The sequence below is a fragment of the Artemia sp. Qi Xiang Cuo genome, chromosome 2 (assembly GCF_049724085.1).
Source record: "Artemia sp. Qi Xiang Cuo chromosome 2, ASM4972408v1, whole genome shotgun sequence".
Classification (NCBI taxonomy): Eukaryota; Metazoa; Arthropoda; class Branchiopoda; order Anostraca; family Artemiidae; genus Artemia; species Artemia sp. Qi Xiang Cuo.
In genome coordinates, this window is record NC_142795.1 from 2,328,820 (window position 1) to 2,348,805 (window position 19,986).

General features: G+C 35.4%; 1 protein-coding gene across 1 annotated transcript in view; it reads left to right on the forward strand.

Moving 5' to 3' along the window:
* Positions 1 to 19,986, forward strand: part of LOC148954794 (calcium-activated chloride channel regulator 4A-like) — a 112,114-nt gene that overhangs the window by 83,972 nt on the left and 8,156 nt on the right. The window contains exons 10-12 of the mRNA XM_089098641.1: positions 686 to 800; positions 11,036 to 11,203; positions 18,408 to 18,629. Of these exons, the coding sequence (XP_088954767.1) occupies positions 686 to 800; positions 11,036 to 11,203; positions 18,408 to 18,629 (505 nt within the window). The remainder of the gene's footprint in view (positions 1 to 685; positions 801 to 11,035; positions 11,204 to 18,407; positions 18,630 to 19,986) is intronic.

The window sequence follows — 19,986 nt, forward strand, 5'->3', positions numbered from 1 at the left end:
TTTACGCTTTGAAAAAGCCTAATCATAAACCCTCATACGTCCTCAATGCCCCCCCCCCGCCTCATATTGCCTGATTAGAGCCACACTACCCAGGGAAAACTGACCACCTTTTTACTCTCTTTAGTTTTTTCCTTACTTCTTGTTTTATTTCTCTCTCTCTTCACTGTTATTGTTTTTCATGCATCCAATCAGTTCATCAGTCCAATTAATCTGATCAAAATTCAAAGTTAACAGTTTGGATTTTAGACGACTCGTGTAATATTATATTGAAAATTCGTTTTGATATTCTTTGATATTAAAAATTATATCGATATGATCAAACCGGAACGTATACAGGAGCTTTTCTCAGAGGGGGGGGGGGTGATAATGGGAAAAAATATTAGAAAATTTGAATAAGAAGTACCCAGAAGGACGAGAACACAAGGGTTTTAGGAAGTGAGGGTTTTTTCCTGAGCCCCCTCCCCCTGTGTAGGTATATGGGTCAAACCATATTAAAGTTCTGAAATGTAATATGAAGACATTGTTAATTTGTTTGGGGACAGGGCTTTTCGAAATGTATTCGTACTTAACCAAAACGTACCCAACCGGTTTTGCAAAACTTATTTCCAACATCTTATCCCGCCACCCCTAACACTTTCAAAAAATCTATGTATGTACCCTTGATTAAAATGTTCATTCTTTGTAGGTGAAATATGGCGAAATGCCGATTATAGATGCTTCAGCCTATGTAACAGTGTCCTATGAAGAGAGTAACCAAACTAAAGAAGAATATGTTCAACTCTTAGATAATGGAAAAGGAGGTAAGTCGGTAGAGCAAACATCAATTGGACTCATAATTATAATCACACTAATAATCAGGGTTTTTTAATCTGAGCCTAATCTCACTCTTTTAGTTTCATTACCTTGTTAGAATTGACCGCTGTTGGTGGAGGTGCAGAAGTTCTACTAATAAATTCATCATGTCCAACAGACAGAGTGGTCGTTTGGGGGGGGGGCAAGGGGGTTATTTGCCCCCCAATAATTTGGAGAGAAAAATTATTATGTAGCCCATGCCCCATGACTATCTGGATATGGACTCCTCTTGCCCCCCCCATAAAAATGCTGGATCTACGCCCTTGAGTTAATAAGCTTTGCAGTACATCAATGAGAGGGGGGGGGAAATCCAGGTTCTACTTTAAAAGATCTCAAACTCATATTTTTTTTGCATATAACTATGGGAAAAGTTAGAAAAAATGAATACCTTAGTCATACATTACGCAGTTCTTATTTAGTAAATAGAACTTTCGTGTTTTCTATTGTACTTATCTATTTTACTCAGTATTTCCCCACCCTTTCGGACGTAAAAAATCAAACATTAACTGTGTGTTGATTTCCACGGACAACTACAAGTTCAAAGGGAAGCTACACTTTCTTTAAGTATTTGGTGCCGAATGTTCATAGCTTATAGTTTTCTGATTTTTCATCTAAGATTCTTTTATTTTTTAATTTGGCGGCTGTTAACAAACCGTATCCAGGATTTTTTTCGGGGGGAGTGGGTTACAAAAGGATTTTTGGGGGAGGGGGGACTACGAAAAAAAACTTTAAAAACGCATCAAAAATTTGTTTATATTAATTTTTTTATGTTTTTACGTGTCAGACAAACATTTCGGCGGGTTCAAACTCCCCCCCCCCTTGGCTGCTACTACCAAAAACTACATAACTGCATATGGAGGAATTTTTCATTAAGAATTGGATTGTCGATTTTTTTTTTCCTTTTTTCTTCATAAATGGTTGCGTAAGTTTCACTCTACCCATTCAAACCTTCAAATCTTCAAGGTTTTTTTTTCAAATCTTCTAAAATCAAATATTCATTTTCACTGTCCTTTGTATTATGAGATGGGATACGTGACGAAAGAATGTTTCTTCAACATTTTTTAAGTTTATTAAAATTATTAAGAATTAATAGCCGCTACTTCTTTTCCGTTAGTCCACTTGGTGTTTGCCTTGAAGATAACTTAAAATCTAGCTGTCAACGTGAACGTATTCCTGTTTTCCCACTCGTAAGTCAGTCAGCTTCCACAAATCATTACTACTGCTTAATTATCATAAATCATTTGTGTGTCAAATATTGTTATATTTTCTGCTTTAAGTTAACTACAATCTACATTGATTTATTGAGGCTGAAGTAATGGAAAAAATTGGGGGAATTCTGCGGTTTCACTTTACATATTGGCTCGTTAATTGTCACCTTATAGCTGAAAGATTACCTAATTAAAATCTATTTTAAAGCCTCGGTAATTGCACTATTGATCGACCTCTAGAAAGCAAAATGTAGCTATGTTTGATTTTTTGTTTGAGGGATCTTGCACTCCGCCAGATGGAGCGCGTATCTGCCACGTCGGGTGTGCACTGCCTGGTGTATTCGATTTTGAATGGGCAAACCCCTATTTTTGTTGCATTCTGAATTTTCAAAAATTTGCTTCGTATCTCTATTTTTCATTGTTTCTGAAAGGTATTAAAAAAGGTAATGTCAAATCTCGTGGTGTCACTTTTACTGCCACGCGTGGCATTAGCTGTCTGGTGTACCCATTTTTTAAATCAGACAACCCCTCGTTTTTCTCCTTCGTGAGTTTTCAAAAAACTTGACATATTACCATCTTTTGGAAGTTCAAAAAAAAACTTGGAACTTCTAATCTCGTATCAAACGGTTTATCAAACGTGGGGTTTATTCCTTGGTGTTTACTATTATGAAAGCAGGCAAATTTTGTTTCTTCATGTATTTAAAAAAATTCCCGCTTATTGCTGTTTTTTCGAAGTTCGCTTTCAGATTTACACAATTTTTATAGTGGACAAACCCTCATTTTTGTTTCTACATTGATTTTCAAAAATGTGCTGTACATTAGAATAATTGAACGTTTTCAAAAGAGAAAAAAAAAGAAATTCCAAAATGACTTCGGCAGGATCGTATCCAGGATTCTTATCTGAGGGCACAGTATAAAGATATAGCAGTAAGTTTACCGCAGATAATTTCTGGCTCTTCATTCTCGGTGCGAACAAACAACGCCTCCCACTTATTCTTGCATTAGCGCGTATAAACAGATCCTTTCATTTGATCTGTCATTAGCGGTCCAATTACCCTGGAACACATATTTTGGCAGAAACTTTCTCAAAATGCCTTTGAAACCAACTTGAGACTTCGAAACCTACTTTTAATTCTTAAAAATATCTAATAATAACATTGCACTACTAATTACCGATTTTCATATATGTATTGGAATAAATTAATTTAAAATTAGTTTCTTCAAAATTTAGTGTTCCAACTTTGAAGCCAAGTTTCGCGTTCAAGAGAAATCTGACTTGTAGAAATCTGACGGGTATTGTCTACCCGTGAAAAGATCTAATGTCGCTTATGTTTCTATGTTCTCTGGAGCACTCGTACCTCGGTCCGGGCTTTTATAATGGGTGAGATAGGGATGGATCATACTATCTATTATTTATATACTGTGTCTGAGGGTGAGGGGTGGGGGTTAAAGGCTTTTTCATCTGCATTTTTAAAACCAGTTTACGGTTTCGAGCAAACGGATTCAACATCCAACAGAGCGTTTTAAGCTTAACTATATAGTTCCGGAAATTTTCCACTATGATAAAACAACCACTTTCCAGAGATATCTCCCTGTGTCTTAAAACCAAAGGAGGCTAAAGTCTCCTGGTGTTGGCCCAAAAGTATTCCCAGTTGTTTCCGTGGAAGTACTTCAAGTTTCAGTTCTTGCTAAAGCGAAGACCAAAACCACTGGCATTGCTAATAGGTAACCCCTGTTTTAAACTGTATAGTTTATTCAAACTTTGAATAAAACAAGGACATATTCAGGGAGAGGGGCCTAAAGACACCCCCGCTTCAATTACTAGTTTTCCCGAATTTATGGCACTTTTTATTCAAATTATAATTTTTTTGTTGCGCAGCCCCCGAAAATATTATTGAGTAGATGTCTGTTGTAAAACATTGTTTAAGTTTTTAGTTTATCTTCTAATTTTTCCTGTTTAGACGAAAAAACGGAGAAAGAGCCCGTTTTCTAGTGCTCGAAACAGACGATTGACCGAATCTAAGTCGAAGAAATGTATTATATTTGAAATCAATTATATGCTAAAAGAAAGAACTCTGTGTGAAGATTTATAAAGTATATTCAGGGATATACACTGAGGTAACTTAGCGGCCTAGACTCCCCAAAATTCTTAGTTTTTCTGTATTTCTGTGCACCTACAAAATATTTTTTATATCCCCCCCCCTCTCCCGAAAAAAAATCTTACATAAGTGCATGCGTATATTGCTTTCCCAGAGATATGCGGGAAAGCTGAGCCAGGATTTGCTGGTTCAAGGGTACCAGTTCCTACATTCCTGCTATTTAAAACAAAGATGTGTTCCGCGCAAAAGACCTGTTTTCAGTCAAAGCCCTGCATTCATTGACGTTCGATATCTTTTTTTATCCATCCTTGTATGAAGCATTTGCTATTATGTTTGATACCACCTAGCAACCTCAAACTATAGTTGGTTCAGCTTGTTTTATTTATGAAATGTATTTCGACTTGAACAGCCAAGTGAGCCTCATGTGTTCCTAATTGTATTATCTAATACAGGCTAATAATAATATTATTAATAGGCTAATAGGCTAATAATCTAATATTAGGCTAATAATCTAATATTATCTAATAATAGCCATACTAAGTACAGCTATTTTCTGAAATAACAAGACCGGAAAGGGCCGGAGAAATAAAGGAGAGTTTGTCATTTCGGTGCTTGTGTATTATAACAACCACACTGCTGTTCTTGATCTTTTGTAAAACCAGTTTCTCTGTGTGTAGTCGGAGATAATTAGCTTAGTCTGAGTGAGATAAACTACTATATAGGTTTATTCTAATTAAATATTTAATATATAGAGTTGGTTAGGTATTTAATATAATGCGTTCTGGGTGGCCTGCTTTCCATAATTCTCTGTTGTAGTTTCCATAATTTTGTTACTAAAGTCTTATATCTGTCATAATTTGGTTTATTTCACTATGATTAACTTAACTTCAGTTCTTGAGTGTGGTCGCTATAATACACAAGTACCGTCTTTTTTTCCATTGTCAAAAACATAAAAGATGGAGTCTTGAAGGATTTTGAAAATCAAATGAAAAGATGTCACGGGTTCGAGATTGCCAGTATTCATTATATGACGACTAATTTATGGTTTTCTTTTGATAAATTTACGACAAATACCTAACCCATTGACCGAAAATTGCACAACTCTAATGTTGTTTTCTTACTTTTTTGATTAGCTTTGTTCCAAGTCCCGTTACTGTAAAGCACCAAACCTCCCATAGACAATGAATTGCTTGTTTTGTCTATGTAATTTCACTTTTTTTACTCCGTCATCCCACTCTCACGATCTTTGGCCGTCAGGGTGTAATTTTCGCTCAAAATTTCACGCGGAAACTCTTTAAGATCGTTAAATATTATAAACTACCATCATTTTTCAAATTACTCTGCTAATATCTTTTTTAATTTTGTTTTAATTTACTTTTCGATGTGGTTTTCTTAGATTTGCATTTTAGTTTTGGTATATTAATGCAAGTCACTTAAATTGTTTTATTGCTCGCTGAAAATTCGATAGACATGGCATATAAAAGGTCGTCAAATTAGCTAATTTTGTATAATAAAATGATACCCGAGATGGGTTTACAAGGATTAAAGGTTTAAAGTATTTGGCTTTAGGATTACCAAATGTTTATGTCAACATCATGTCAGGTGTTACGGGTTTCAACATTAACCTCTTTCGGTTGCAAATGCAATATTTTAATTCCTCCTCCCTCTCCTAAGCTGTATTGACTTTTGAATAAGGGATGGATGGGTACTGAACGGTAGTATGTTTAAGAACTACATTATATAACGGAATACCAGCCAAGATTGGGTTTCGTTTTCGTTTTCATTCTTATTCGACGGTGAGAGGGGGCCTAAATGTGAAAATGTCTTCGTAAAGCCATAATATTTTAGAGAAGTGATTAGTTACATATGCAATTTCTGATCTCTAGCGTAGGGTACTGAGAGTGTTAGAGCCCCATCCCTCTGGCGAAGCTACTAGAGATTAGTCTTATTGAAAATGACTTTGGAGGGTGGGAGGTTTGCCCTCCCTCCGCTACCTGGTGCGCTACTTTTTCTTCCATGTGTGGCGCACTCTATGTCACATTTGTACATATCCTCCACGCCCGGCACATAGCAGATGATGTATTGGATTTTTGAAAGTCGGGAACTCTTCAAAATCTGCGTCTGGTGGTTTATTTTTGAGTGGCCTGTTTTAATCTCACTACTCATGTAACTTTTGCGTCACCTGGTATGAATACTAACGAAGATAGGTCAAATGTACTCATGATTTGACTGGTTTTAGAAAAGCATTGGGTTTCCAAAATGTTGTTACGGGGGTTGTTTTATTTTTGACAATAATATTGATGTTCGCTTTAGATTGCTGATCTTTACTACCAGATCAATCTTGGCTCCGATTCGACAGACCTTCCTCATCATGATTTCCTTTTTAAATTTTAAGAGATATATCTTTATTTGGATTCTTTCATAGGATATTCAGACCATCGCTCAGTTTTATATCATTAATTGCATAAAGATCTGAAATTTTGACAGGAAAGAAAACAAATCGTCTTTTATCATCTTTAAGGCATTTTCTCCCCAGTAGCCTCGCCTTATATGAGAAAGGCATCCTGGGTGTTTCATACAAGCACCAAATTGGTAAATTACGAAAACTAATCCCATAACATCAACCTGAATAGGAAGATATTGTACGTTGTCACTAAACTCTTGTAATGAGCCTATTCTTACACTTATTTCTGTCATGACGAGGCGAAAATTTAAGGCGGCAGCTAGGAGAATGTCATTTGATTTGCCATGCTTACGTTTGAGATGCTTAAAAAGGGTATTAGTTTAAGGGACTGCACATTGCCTTTCGGGTATAGATGTTCACAACTACTTGCCTCATATCGTGCCTTTGGTGTGGCTTCTGCACCTCTCCTGTTGCTTACGTCGCAAGTTCTTTTCTCGTTCAGTATTGTTTCACGTTGCCAGCCTTTGGCTCATCATGGTGTTTGAGATCCAGCATCTGGTTTGGCTTCACAATGGTTTTGAGCCTTCTGCACCTCTAGTGAAGTTCATGCGAAGTTATGAGTAACGTGTAAGCTAATGCTTCTATTGGTGAGGGAGACTATTACTCAACTCATTACGCCCGTATCATTCTGCACTCAGCTTAACCCTCGCCAGTATAAATAACCTTCAGGGAACATCCTATTAGATACCTTGTTTAAATGTTAAACTAATTTAAGGTCTATTTTCTTACAGAAAATTCTGATTTGAGATGACAGGATGGTAATTTATGAACTCTATACCGAATTGTCATACAAAATTATCACAGATATATCAGGAAATTAATTAAAAGATGAATTGGCTGTTTTCACTATTACCTATATCAACCCACCACGGAATATTCGATCTCAACAAAACTTGGGGAGAAGTTTTTCAGCAAAACCCTTAGGCCCTCTTTGTTGTTTGGGCACCGAATTTACCTGTCTTTTTCTGTCTGAGCATGAGCAATGAATTTCATTTCACATTAATCGTCAGGCCAGGGGTACCAATTCACCAAAATCCAGGGACTTGTGGAACTCTTTTAAATTAAATATGCGAAAAAGCTTAGTTTTCAAAATCCAGGGAGGGAGTAGCGTAATATTCTTCGGTACTGGTGCATTAGATGGTCACTTCTAAAAATTCAAGTTTGATTAATGCTAATGAAATAAAATAAAATATTATGAATATATAATAGTTTAGAAAAAAAGGGCTATATATTTGCACATTAGGGGTGGGGAGTGGGGTGGGGTAAAGCATAGCATATATTAAATACGTAACCTAACGTAGGTACCTTTCCCCCTCCCCCCTAAACCCCAAAAAACAGCAGCTTAAATATCGTAAACGCAGTGAAGACTACTCTGCATTCCATTTCTTAATAGCGGTCTCTTGGAAGATGACCGGTCTCTGGCGGGTTTCGTCCCTCATTGCATGACTGATTTCCTTGCATAGTATAGAAAAGTAACCATCTAATTACAGTTTATATAATTAGCAGTAAGTTTACCGCAGATGATTTCTGGCTCTTCATTCTCGGTGCGAACAAAAAGCTCCTAACACTTATTTGTGCACTTATTGTCCACTTATTGGTGAGCCGGCCAAGTGGTTTTGTCAGTACTTGTTCCGTAGGTGATTATACTTTGTCTACCCGTGAAAAGATCTAGTGTCGCTTATGTTTATACGCTCTCTGGAGCACTCGCACCTCGGTCCGGGTTTTTATAATGGGTGAGATAGGGAAAGATCAAACTGCGAATTATATAAACTGTGCATCAAATGCACTAGTACCAATTCCTCCAACCAAAAAGCCAAAAAGGGAATTTTCAAAAATCTAGGGGGAAGTAAAAGCTAGGAGGATGGGATCCTTCAATTGGTGCCACTGTGTCGGGCTAGTCAAATTGGTTTCTAAAACAAATTTAATTAATAGCCACTTTGGGATGTGGAGTTCTAATATACGTAATTCGCAGTTTATCATTTATAGACAGTATTATGGATTTGGTTGTCATGTAACAAAATACTGTACCACTTCTGGCTGTTTTTTGTGGTATTATTAGTGAAAAGAGAAGAGATTAGTTCAACTTTGAACGCCACATTTTCTTTTTAGTACCTTTCTTTTGTTTGTTAAACGATTTTGGCCTATTGCCAGACAGTTGAGTATTCAGTTGAAGAAACCATATTATTAAAAGGACTTTATAATTTTTATTATTATAGGTGTATTTACGAAGGTTTTCTATTTATTCTTATTTACCTGAATACTTATTAGGTTTCGAATGAAGTTAGATGGGATGTCTTAATATATTCAACATAGTATTATGGCTTCCAAAGAGGATATCTTGACAACAATTATATAAACAAAAGATATCATATGAACCTATTTTATTTCATGGCATTTCTTAGGAAAGTATATATCGAGGAACAAATATTCCAAGAAAAAACTTTTTGATAGAGAATTCTTTTATGAAACTATTAGTGGGACTGAGGTCTTTCCAGGGATGGACTAGAATTTTCCTAAACAGCATCAATATTTTGAATTTGATCGAAAATAAGGGAAGGTTGCTTGCTGTGCCCCATCCCAAAGTGTGATATTTTACTATTGCTTCTATATTTCCTTTTTGCCATAAAATAAGCCGATTTTCCCCTTTTTTTTTATTTTTGCCCCCCGCCCGACCCTCTGAATAAATTAATGCGAAAGTGCTTAATTAGCGGGTTACTTTCCAGCCTTTTCTGCTATAGGCCAGAATTCTTTTCCTCTTGTCCAAAGATATCTCTGCTAACCACACGCTCTACTTCTGAATATTTTTTTTTGAGAAAAGCAATTTTAAAGTATTTTGCAAACCACCCCCCCCCCTCGAACAAATATCCTGGATACGCCTCTGAAAGGGATCAAGGTTTTTTTTTATAGTGATAACAGAAAAGAGGTAATTCTAATGATCTAGGGAGGGGCAGTTTTGCTTTCTTTTACTATCTTTCAATGAAAATAACCAAAAAGGTATTTTTACAAATCGGGGGGGGGGGTAGGGGTAATGAAGTTATGGGAGAGAGGAAATGTGCACGAATCTGAAGAGGTAATATTTACCTGTCCAAAAATTGATTTTTCACCATAATATGTCTTTTCATTGAGGAGGGGGGAGTTAGATACCTCTTTCAACTCTTTTACAGACAACCTTGGCTATCCATAAGCTTTGATATTTTAATGCATCTGTAATAAAAATAGAATTTTTTGTGAGTGTTTTAAATCTCTTCTCTCCAGAAGTCTAATTCTATTACTCATTCCTTTAAAAGTAATATTTTAATCGTCTTATAGACTATTTTGTCCCCTCTCCCTCGATGACATTGGGGGTTCAGAAGCAGGGGAGTCTGATATAACAGGATGAAAGTAAAAGAGTAACTATTGAACATAAGAGTAGTCAAACTTTTTAAAAGAGGTAGACCCACCCTGAAAATTTTTCAGAGACCTGAACACCGTAAACTGCGAGTGCTTCTCAGAGGAGTTGTCATGTTGACAAAAATGCTCAATTGTTCAAAATGCACTTCATGGGTATCTGATATGGAGGGAGGTCAGGAAAATAATAGCAAAATTGACACCAGGCTACTCATACCAAGTAGACCTATTTATCAAATTGAAACGTTTTGAACTTCCTTTATCTACTCCTACTCAATAATCGAAGCCTTTTATTATTTAACCCCTTTTGGTTTGACAGACTTTAAATTGGCTTAAAATACCAGCCTTTGGTACCCCAAAGGGTTATGTGACATGAATGCGTTGGGTTGATTGATCGCTATATCAAATGCTGATTATTAAGTTGATCATTTCCTTCAATTAGGGGGGTTAGATGTATTCTCTAGCAATATAGCCTAATCTCAGTGATCCTGAACATAGGTTATTTGAAAGCGATAAAAATCAATTATTTGGTTAATATTCATTAAGATATTAATCAATCAACCAATAATTATGATATCGGAGTACTGTAAAAACCTAGTATGACACTTATGTCTTTTTCCAAATCTCATTCTTATTTCCTTCAATCCATTGCTTTGTGTTTAAGGTTCTTTTTTCTTGGTTGCATATTTTATACTGAATAAACAAAATAACAATAGTACATGGGTACCAATGGGGGTTGTAGGTGTATATTCGCCCCTTTGCTTGGTAGATCTATAGACTAATATACAAAAATGTAATATTTTACAGAAATCGGAAATAATGACACCTATCTGGCAAAAAAAAAATTGCTAAAAAACAAACAAACAAATTTAATCCTTTGCTCCGTATACCTTCAAATTCTATGACATATCTGCAATTGCCATCACAAAGAGTATAGTTTTTGAATTCAGATAAATATTAGTAAAATAATATTCCAATTTTTGTGTTATTTTTGAAATCATTATCTTAATGACACTTCGTTTTAGATCCGGACATAACTGCTAATGACGGAATTTATTCTCGTTACTTTGTACCTCCCACCGGAGGAGAGAAAGACTACAAATTGACCTTATTTGTTAGTGACAACTCTGGAAAAGCATACTCAATCAGGACTCAAGTTCGAAGATTTGCCAGAGCTCTCACCATTGAACCAGGTAATTTTTCTATAAATTATCTCTTCACATGACGATTCTCTCCTTTTTTCTCAATACGTCTGTTCTCTTGTTTCGCCTGGGAGTTTTAATACCCTTACCGAAGAAGGATCTGAGTGATGATCTTTAGATGAACCTGGCGAACCAACCATGGGCCGTTCGAAAATTTAACGATATGCGTAAAAATACACAGGTCAATTTTTTCCCTAAGTCTTTGGTTCCAGTCGGGTAATTTCATCAAAATCCTAAGGGGGGGGGGGGGCAAAGTTGGAGCCAATTTTCCCAAATCAACTGAAAATGACAGTGAAAAAGGAAAAATGGGCCGTATAGTACCATAAAGACAAAAATATACTAAAGAAAACTGACTTGTTTCTCTGGATGTTTGAATTATGCAGCCTTATCTTAGTTTTGACAACTTTTTATACAGAAATCAAATTTCAGCTGGGGGGGGGGGCAAACTGAGGCCTTGGGGACAAAACGAGGCCTAGACGGGACATAGAAAATTACGCCCGGTTTGGTTCTAAAGTCTTAAATAACAATTAAAATCTAACAAAAGTTTTCATTTCTGTTTTTAATGGTGTAAAATTGAGCTCCTTAATTTTACCAACTTTTCAGCTGGCAAAACCACAATTCTTTCTTTCTTCAGAAAATCCAATTTCTACATTACAAAATATCGAAAATATAAGATTGTTTTTCTGCTGCAATCCCATTTATTACACTGTTAGCTTGTATTTTGAGTTTGCTCAGTTTTATAATATGAAATACCGTCATGATTACAGCTTATTAACCTAATTAAAGGCAAAAAAAAGATGTGCTTCTAGCTATTTGAACATTTGATATGCATAGAAGAAAAGGTCCGGCCGAATTTTAATTTGATCTCGTGCTGTCGTGCCTTTAATGATAATAACTTGGTAATTATTTCTAATTATATATGAGGGGCTCAAAACTTGCTCGTATGTTGTATGCTGGACTACACCAAAAGCCCTGACTTTCTCTGTAATAGTTAAGTATGATATTTATAAACGCTACATTCACACTTAGAGATCTTTTTAAGGGGATCCTTTTAGCCTTTAGATCTTTTCGATGAGGACAGGTAAGGCAATTGCACCCACCCCCCCAATTTTTACCCCCTCCTAGGTTTTGAAAAACATCTTTTTTTCTATTTTAATTCAAAAATTTTAAAGAAAGTAAAATTGCCCTTCCCCATCGATTTTGAACATTACGCCTTTTTGTGGCTCGATTTAAAATAAAAATTAAAAAATCCCTGCCCTCCTTACATTTCGTGGATTGCCCCTATATCTTCGGTGTACGCAGGTTCTACCCTTAGGGGCTCAAATGTTTTTTGGAGGGGCAGGGGAAACGAAGCACTGTTTGTCATAATTTCTCCAAGGGTTTAGTTTGGACAGATATCAGGGGATACCCCATATTCCTTTCTCAGCAGGGATGTTGGGAGGAGGAGGCTCAGGACCCGAATCTCCCCTAAATCTCGAAACTACGGAATAAAACCCATTTTATTATTGCCCCCAAACCCTCTCCCAAAAAAATTACGCGTGTGTGCCTGCTTCTCAAAGTCTTCATATTTGATATGTTCAGAGGAAAAGGTAGCGCCGATTTTAATTTAATCCTGTGTATTCATCCCTTTAACGATAATGACCTGCTATTTATTTCTAACCATGTCTGAGGGGTTCAAAACTTTGTCCAAGTATTGCTATTCTTATCCTTTAATTCTTAAAAAAAAGAGTTGCTCGTTAATTTTTTCATGATTTACATTTATGTCAATAGTATTATAGATTTTTCATTCAAATAGTAATGCTGACCCTTTAATATGGTTAAATGCTAATAATGCCATTTTTTACTAAAGGTGAAGATGCATAACAGTCGTTGTAGCTGCAATAACGGCTGTACGATTTTTTCAATCAGTATGATATTTTTAATATCGGATGAACTCGTATTGGCCCCTGGGCTACCGGTTGAATGAAAATTATTTTGGTTGAGCAAACAGTGGTCTTTGTTAGAACTAATAAACTTTGGCAAATTTCTTTGGGGAGAAAAATAAAGCAGGTTTGCCACTTTAAATTACCGAGGACAACAGAATAAAAACATTTTGGTCCCGCGAGACCCGCCACCACCTATTCATACATAAAACTACGATTTTCTATGAAATCTCTCTTGGTTGTTCCAATGGTACTTGTTTGACAAACGCCCAACCGCTCAAGTTGTTCATTCATTGACGCATTATAGGAACCGTTTTTTTTCGTTAGTTTCTTTCAGCTTAGCGTGAGACAAGACAAAGAGAAGTTACAGAATATATAGAAAATACATAATTTGGGCTGTATATTTGCACATTTGGGGGGATGGGGGTTAACGTATTTGGACAGTGTGGAGTTAAACAATTCTTATTGCATAATATGCAGAATAATTGTACCTAATACATTAGGGATGCAGACCCGCTTTTTAAACTATTATATATTCATCCTATTTTATTTCATTTCATTAGCATTAACCAGGCTTTACTTTTTAGAAGTGACCGTATAATGCACCAGTACCGTATTATATTTTTATCTTAATTTGGTATATTTCATTAGGATTGAGTGTCGGAGAAACATATTAGAAAAACATTGGATAGGGTGTATATCATACAAGTACCTTTCGAAGATTATGAAATTTTTAGGACATTGCGAAATTTCTGTCAGTGTTGCCACGTCAAACTGTGAAAATAGATAAAAAAAATAATTATGTAAATTTAGCAACGCTTTTCGTCCGTGAAAATTCAAACATCAACAATTCGTTGATTCAAAACACAACTTAAGGCTTTCTTAAGCTTTTTGGTCACATATGTTTTAGTTTATTTTTTGTTGATTTTTCATCCACGTTTTTGTTTTTGCTGTTTCTTTTTTTAATTTCGGACCCATCAGCACTAAAAATTTTGTAAGTCTCCACTTAACTAATTCCAAGAATCAGATTTTATGTTTAAATGTCCTTGATAATTTAAAACATAATCACGTAAGCATATATATATTCTCCTTCATCCGGTTCTTTCTAGTTTTTTTTTTTTGTTGCGTCAACTGATATGCTGACCATATCGACATACCGGTCGGATGGCGCTCAGTGTTTCAGCCCTGGCAAACGATAACTCATAGACACTGCCAAAAAGGCTCACTTCGAATAACCTGCATCGCTTGCAACGGCCAGCTGTTCGGGACTTAGACCCCTCCGGGGAAATATATGACTCCTTTCTTGAGATTCCTGTTAGAAACTTACAGTGTGACTTTATTTTCCCCAAAACGTGAACTATATTAACAACATAAAAAGTTGTAGAAAAAAACTAAAAATGTGAGAGGGGCATGGGCCCAAAGACGTTGATTTTAAAGACGAAGTTGCGACTGTGCAACCGTCAAATGAAGTTAGGTGTAATGTTCAGAAAATTAGTCACATCATACAATATTTGTTGACTCGAACCTTTTTGAAGCCAATCTGGGCATTCCCACTTTTTTTTATTTCACGAGGAAAATGAACAGGAAAGTAAGTATATCTTATTCCAATAAAGTAGGGACGTGCCCAAGGGGAGGAGCCAAGTCCTCTCTAAATCCTTAATCTTTGCCAAATTTCTGGGTATTCCTTATTCAAATTATTCAATAAACTTATTCTTCTGTCATTCTCCTCCCCCCCCCTCCACTTTTCCCCAAAAATCCTGCCTGGGCTGATGTCGTAAAATGTTAAATATGCAGCAATTAACTTAATCGTTCACCGTTTTAGGTAAATGAACCCCACCCTTTGACCCTAGCTTTTTACTTGAATTGTTAACCCCTCTTACAGTTTCTTTAGATACAAATGAGGGGCAATTGTTAGGTGTTAGCTGCTGTGCGTAATTTTTGGTTTCTGAACTTTGATAAGTTGAAGTGATTTGAGTGATATTTCTGAATATCAAATTTAATTGCCACTACCTACATCAATTCCCGCTAATAGTTAATTTCCTAATTAACTTAATTAATAGTTAATTAATAGTTAATAGTTAGTTAATTAATAGTTAATTTCCTAATTCCCAATAGAAATCAACTATTGAATGCAAACTAAAATATAAGGAAATCGCTTTTTGTTTTACCTATTTTGAAATTCAGGCATTGTAGGTATTTTCGTTCTGGTCCAAAAAATTTCTCTATGGAAGAGGAAAACTACTGTTTAATATATGAAAAAATCTAAATAAATTATTTTGTTTTCCTTAGTCGTATCCAACAAGGACTTGCTGCTACTGATTTTCTCTTATAAGCAAATTTTGAGGATGATAAGTTACTAAATCATAAATTGTCATCATGGGTGCCAATTTCCAAGAATTTAGGGGGAGGGCAACCATCTTGTCCAAATTTTTAAATGGAAATACCAAAAAAATATTTTTCAAAATCTAGGGAGGTATGTTTATGGTAAATTTTTACCAAATCATATTATTGACTTCGAATAAAGTGAATATACCACTCGATGCCTTTTTTTATACTCTTTCAAAATATAATAATCATTTTTGTCGGAAATGAATTTTACCCCCACCCCTATATATACCAATTCAGGGTATATATTTGCACATTAGGGGATGGGGCAAATTTTATTTCTGGTGTAAATGGGAGGTAAGTATAAACTTTACCCCCACCCCTGTAATTTGCAAATATATACCCTGAATTGGTATATATTGGTGGAGGTAACATTCATTTCCGACAAAAATGATTTTTATATTTGGAACGAGCATAAAAAAGGACATCGAGTGGTATATTCACTTTATTCGTAAGTCAATAATATGAGTTGGTAAAAATTTACCTTTTTTTCAATGAAAATACCCAAAAATGTATTTTCAAAATCTAGGAGGGAAAAATTGCTTCCAACCCCCTTCCTAGTTGTTGCTCCTGTTAGCCAAGATTTGGAATATACACGGAAAGGGATCTAACCCAACTCAGATCTCATTAGTAAATGCTACAGATTGAAATTATATTCAACCAGTTTCCTTAATATAAAATTTTGATGATTCACTTGCAGTTCGTGTGGAATCACTTCCGAAACTTCTAAGCCTTCATCCTCTGATATTAGAAGTATATGATAAAATAATGCAAGCACGTTCACGGGTATCAGGGTGGAGGTAAAATTTTGTGTCAAGAAAAATAAAATCGTCTGAGCTCGATTCACCCTCAAGCTCGATTCTCAGCTTTTAGAGCCCGTGTTTGACAACACTGACGTTAATACGAGGTTTGACTTTCAATATTTAACTGCTCATATTTGAAAATTAAATTTTGTCTAAATTCGAGATGAAGTCACTGATATACCTTTATTACTTATGTTTCTAATTTACTTATTTCATTTTTCTGTGTAACATACGATTATTACTATACCATTATTACTCCTACATATATTAATATACTTTTGCTTGTAATATACCTATGCTTGTGCTAAAAAAAGAAATTGTACTATATATACTATACTAATATACTAGTAATGTATCTTTGTCAGTATCATATCGTTATTCCTTTTGTTCCCGCTTTACTGATTTCGTTTTTCTCTTCAATATCACTTGAATTTTTTTATTTTGATGAATTTCAGTCTTTAGCATGCATCAATTTCAAATCTTTACAACTTTTTGATCCCCTTCCAACTCGTGTAAACTATCTCTGCTTCGATCTCTTAAATCTAGTTTTTCAAAATCTAAGAATGTCCTGAACATAAAACTAATTTTCGTCTCCTTGGCTCTCCCTTTTTTCATATAACTATTGTTAATAGCTGTACAGTACAACAACTGTCTCTTTTTTTTTTTTACACACAATACTATAGTTAAGATTGCTAGTAGTAATTGACATTCCTGCTTTTTCGAGTAATTCTTATCATCCCAAATCGAGATTGTGGAAAAATAATTAGTATTGTACTTCATGTGAAAAAAATCAACAATATATAATGCATGTCCATTTGTCATGCACTAAGGAGTCCTCTTCATCTGACAATCCTATTATTATCTATAGTAATAATATATTTTAATACTCATCATTTTTTGGAGTCGACTACCCCTGAAGGCTCACCTCTAGCTGCGTTTCGTGACCATGGGTTGTTCATCAAAACAAGCTGCAATTACTAAGGAATTAAATCGTCTGGAGATGAATAATTTTCGCGTGTTAATACAGCGCTACCAAAATGGTGTGCCACTCCAGATGCTTGCTTAAGATGGTCAAATGAGATTGCAGCCTGCTATTAAGCTCCCTTCTCTCTCTCTTCTTACATACAAAGTTATCATTCTAAGTAGCAATTGACGTTCCTACTTTTTTGTAGGTTTCTTTTTGTGCAAAGCTGTGTACTGATAATTTTAATTTGCAGGCACATTTTTAGAGATAATGCTACCTGCCTCTTTTAATATGCGGCAACGTATTGCATTGCCTGCCCTTCCGTGGCGCCCATGGGTGCCAACTAGGGGGCAATTGCTCTGTCAGATTTCAAAAAGTAAAATCCGATATTTGCATTGAAAGCAGGTACTTTCCCATTTTATGGGCCTCTCCAAAAAGTCAAGTTTGGTTAATGCTAATGGAATAAAATAAAATAGGATGAATATATAATAGTTTAGAAACAAATTTGGACTATATATTTGTACATTAGGGGGTGGGGTTAAAGCATAGCATATATTATTGCGTAACCTAACCTAGGTACCCCCCCCCCTAAACCACAAAAAAACACAGTTTAATATCGTATACGCAGTGAAAACAACACTATCATTGCCTAATCTACAGCGGTTAACATGTCAAAAACGGGTTTTATCATTACCTTCTCTACAGCGGTTAACCCTAGAGGCCCATAAAATCGGAAAGTTCCCAAAAAAATCCCCCTAGATTTTGAAAAGCACCCTTTTTGTAAACTAATTAAAAAAATTGATTTTTTTTTTGAATTGGTGCTCCTTAGCGCATCTTGGATTTTAAGGGGGGAGCGACGGTCACTATATGCCTCTTAGTTGAACTGCTGAAGGATCGCCTTTTACTTTTTTAAAGATGCCCATCTTGACTCAACTATTGCAATAAGGTTATTTCATCTTGACAAAATTTCCAAGAAATTTGGGAAAATTCAGTTAGGAGGAAGCAGGGATGAAGGCCCCCTGCCCCGTCCACGTACGTGCATGCGCAAGAGGTTTCAAGTGAAACAGTTAAAAAAAATAAACAACTTTAGAATATTTTTAACCCCAACCATTTATTTGTAGAGCTAAGTATGTGTTGCGGTAGCATAATCTCCGTTCCTCAAGAGATGAGAGAATATATCGGCTCCTTTCAACGAATGACTGAAGCACCCCCCTTAAGAATAGATCCTAGTGGTAAAGACGAATATCCCCCATCGAGAATAACGGATCTCCGTTTGGAAGTTGACGGTAACACTGTGTCTTTAACTTGGAGCGCTCCTGGTGGCGATTTCGATTCAGGAAAAGGTAAGTGGAATTTCCTCGCGTATACATCATTTTTGAAAACCTTTTGTTTTTGCGCGCGATTTTCGTAAATGTTCGTAAGGTATGACGTCTCACGTTACCACCTTCAACATCTTTGTTAAACACGCATTTTTTTCAACTTGAAAGTATTCTTCTGTCAAAGGAACAAGAGGACTACACGATTTAAGGATGGCCCGAACCGATACCTTCAAAGATTAAATTTCCTTTTTAAGGGTATTAAGTTTATGTCATTTAATCTACATTCCAAGAGGGATGTTAAAAACCCTTGATTAAATTTACCTATTTAAATTTACGATTAGAAATTATTAAATTTATCCAAATAAACACTGTTTAATCATTGGTTTTCATACATTTTAAACCTAACTACAGTATGATTAGAATGATTTCTGAAGGTTTGCTGTAGATTGTTTGGTAGGATTGTCAAATTTGGGTAAATACTGTTAATCTTCGATATTTTTTAATTTTCTGATTTGGAATAAAAACACTTTTGATATCTTTAACACAACAAGCACGAGTATATTTACAATGGTCATATCAGTATATTACTATCAGTATCTATTACTGTTATTGGTACTTTCGCATTATATGGGCCTTTCTAAAAAGTCAAGTTTGGTTAATGCTAATGAAATAAAATAAAATAGGATGACTATATAAAAGTTTAGAAACAAACTTGGGCTATATATTTTCACATTAGGAGGGGGGGGGGGCAAAGCAATGCATATATTAAATACGTAACCTAACCTAGGTACTTTTTCCCCCATCTAAAATCCAAAAAACAACACTTTAAATATCTTAAAACCACGCTAGACAAAGTATTTCTCTCAGCGGTGTCTTGAATCATCTTGTAAAAACGGGTTTTTCAAAGCGTCTCTGGCGTTTGACTGTAGCATCTCTTGTTGGACTTCTTTAGAGAGGCCCATATAATGCGAAAGAACCCTATTATTATTATCAGTATATATATATATATATATTACTATTACTATCAGTATATTACTGATAGTTTTACTCTTAACACGACGGGCTTACTGCTCACACAAATCAAAGTTTTTCCTAAAATTATTTATTAAAATGAAAATAGTTGAAAAAGACCATTACCAGCTATTACTATAAAAGAGAATCAACATCTACTACTACTCAACTAATGTCCGTTTACGATAAAGTTGTTCAACTAATCAGATCTACAAGAATAGACCTTAAAGTTGACCGGTTTAGTATATCTACTAAAGTTGACCATACATGTAGGAACCAGCAAAAAAGCATTTGTGTTATTGAAAACTTCAAACATAAGTGTGTCAATTTTGTAACATTTACCATGTGTTCATCTCAAACAACACCAAAA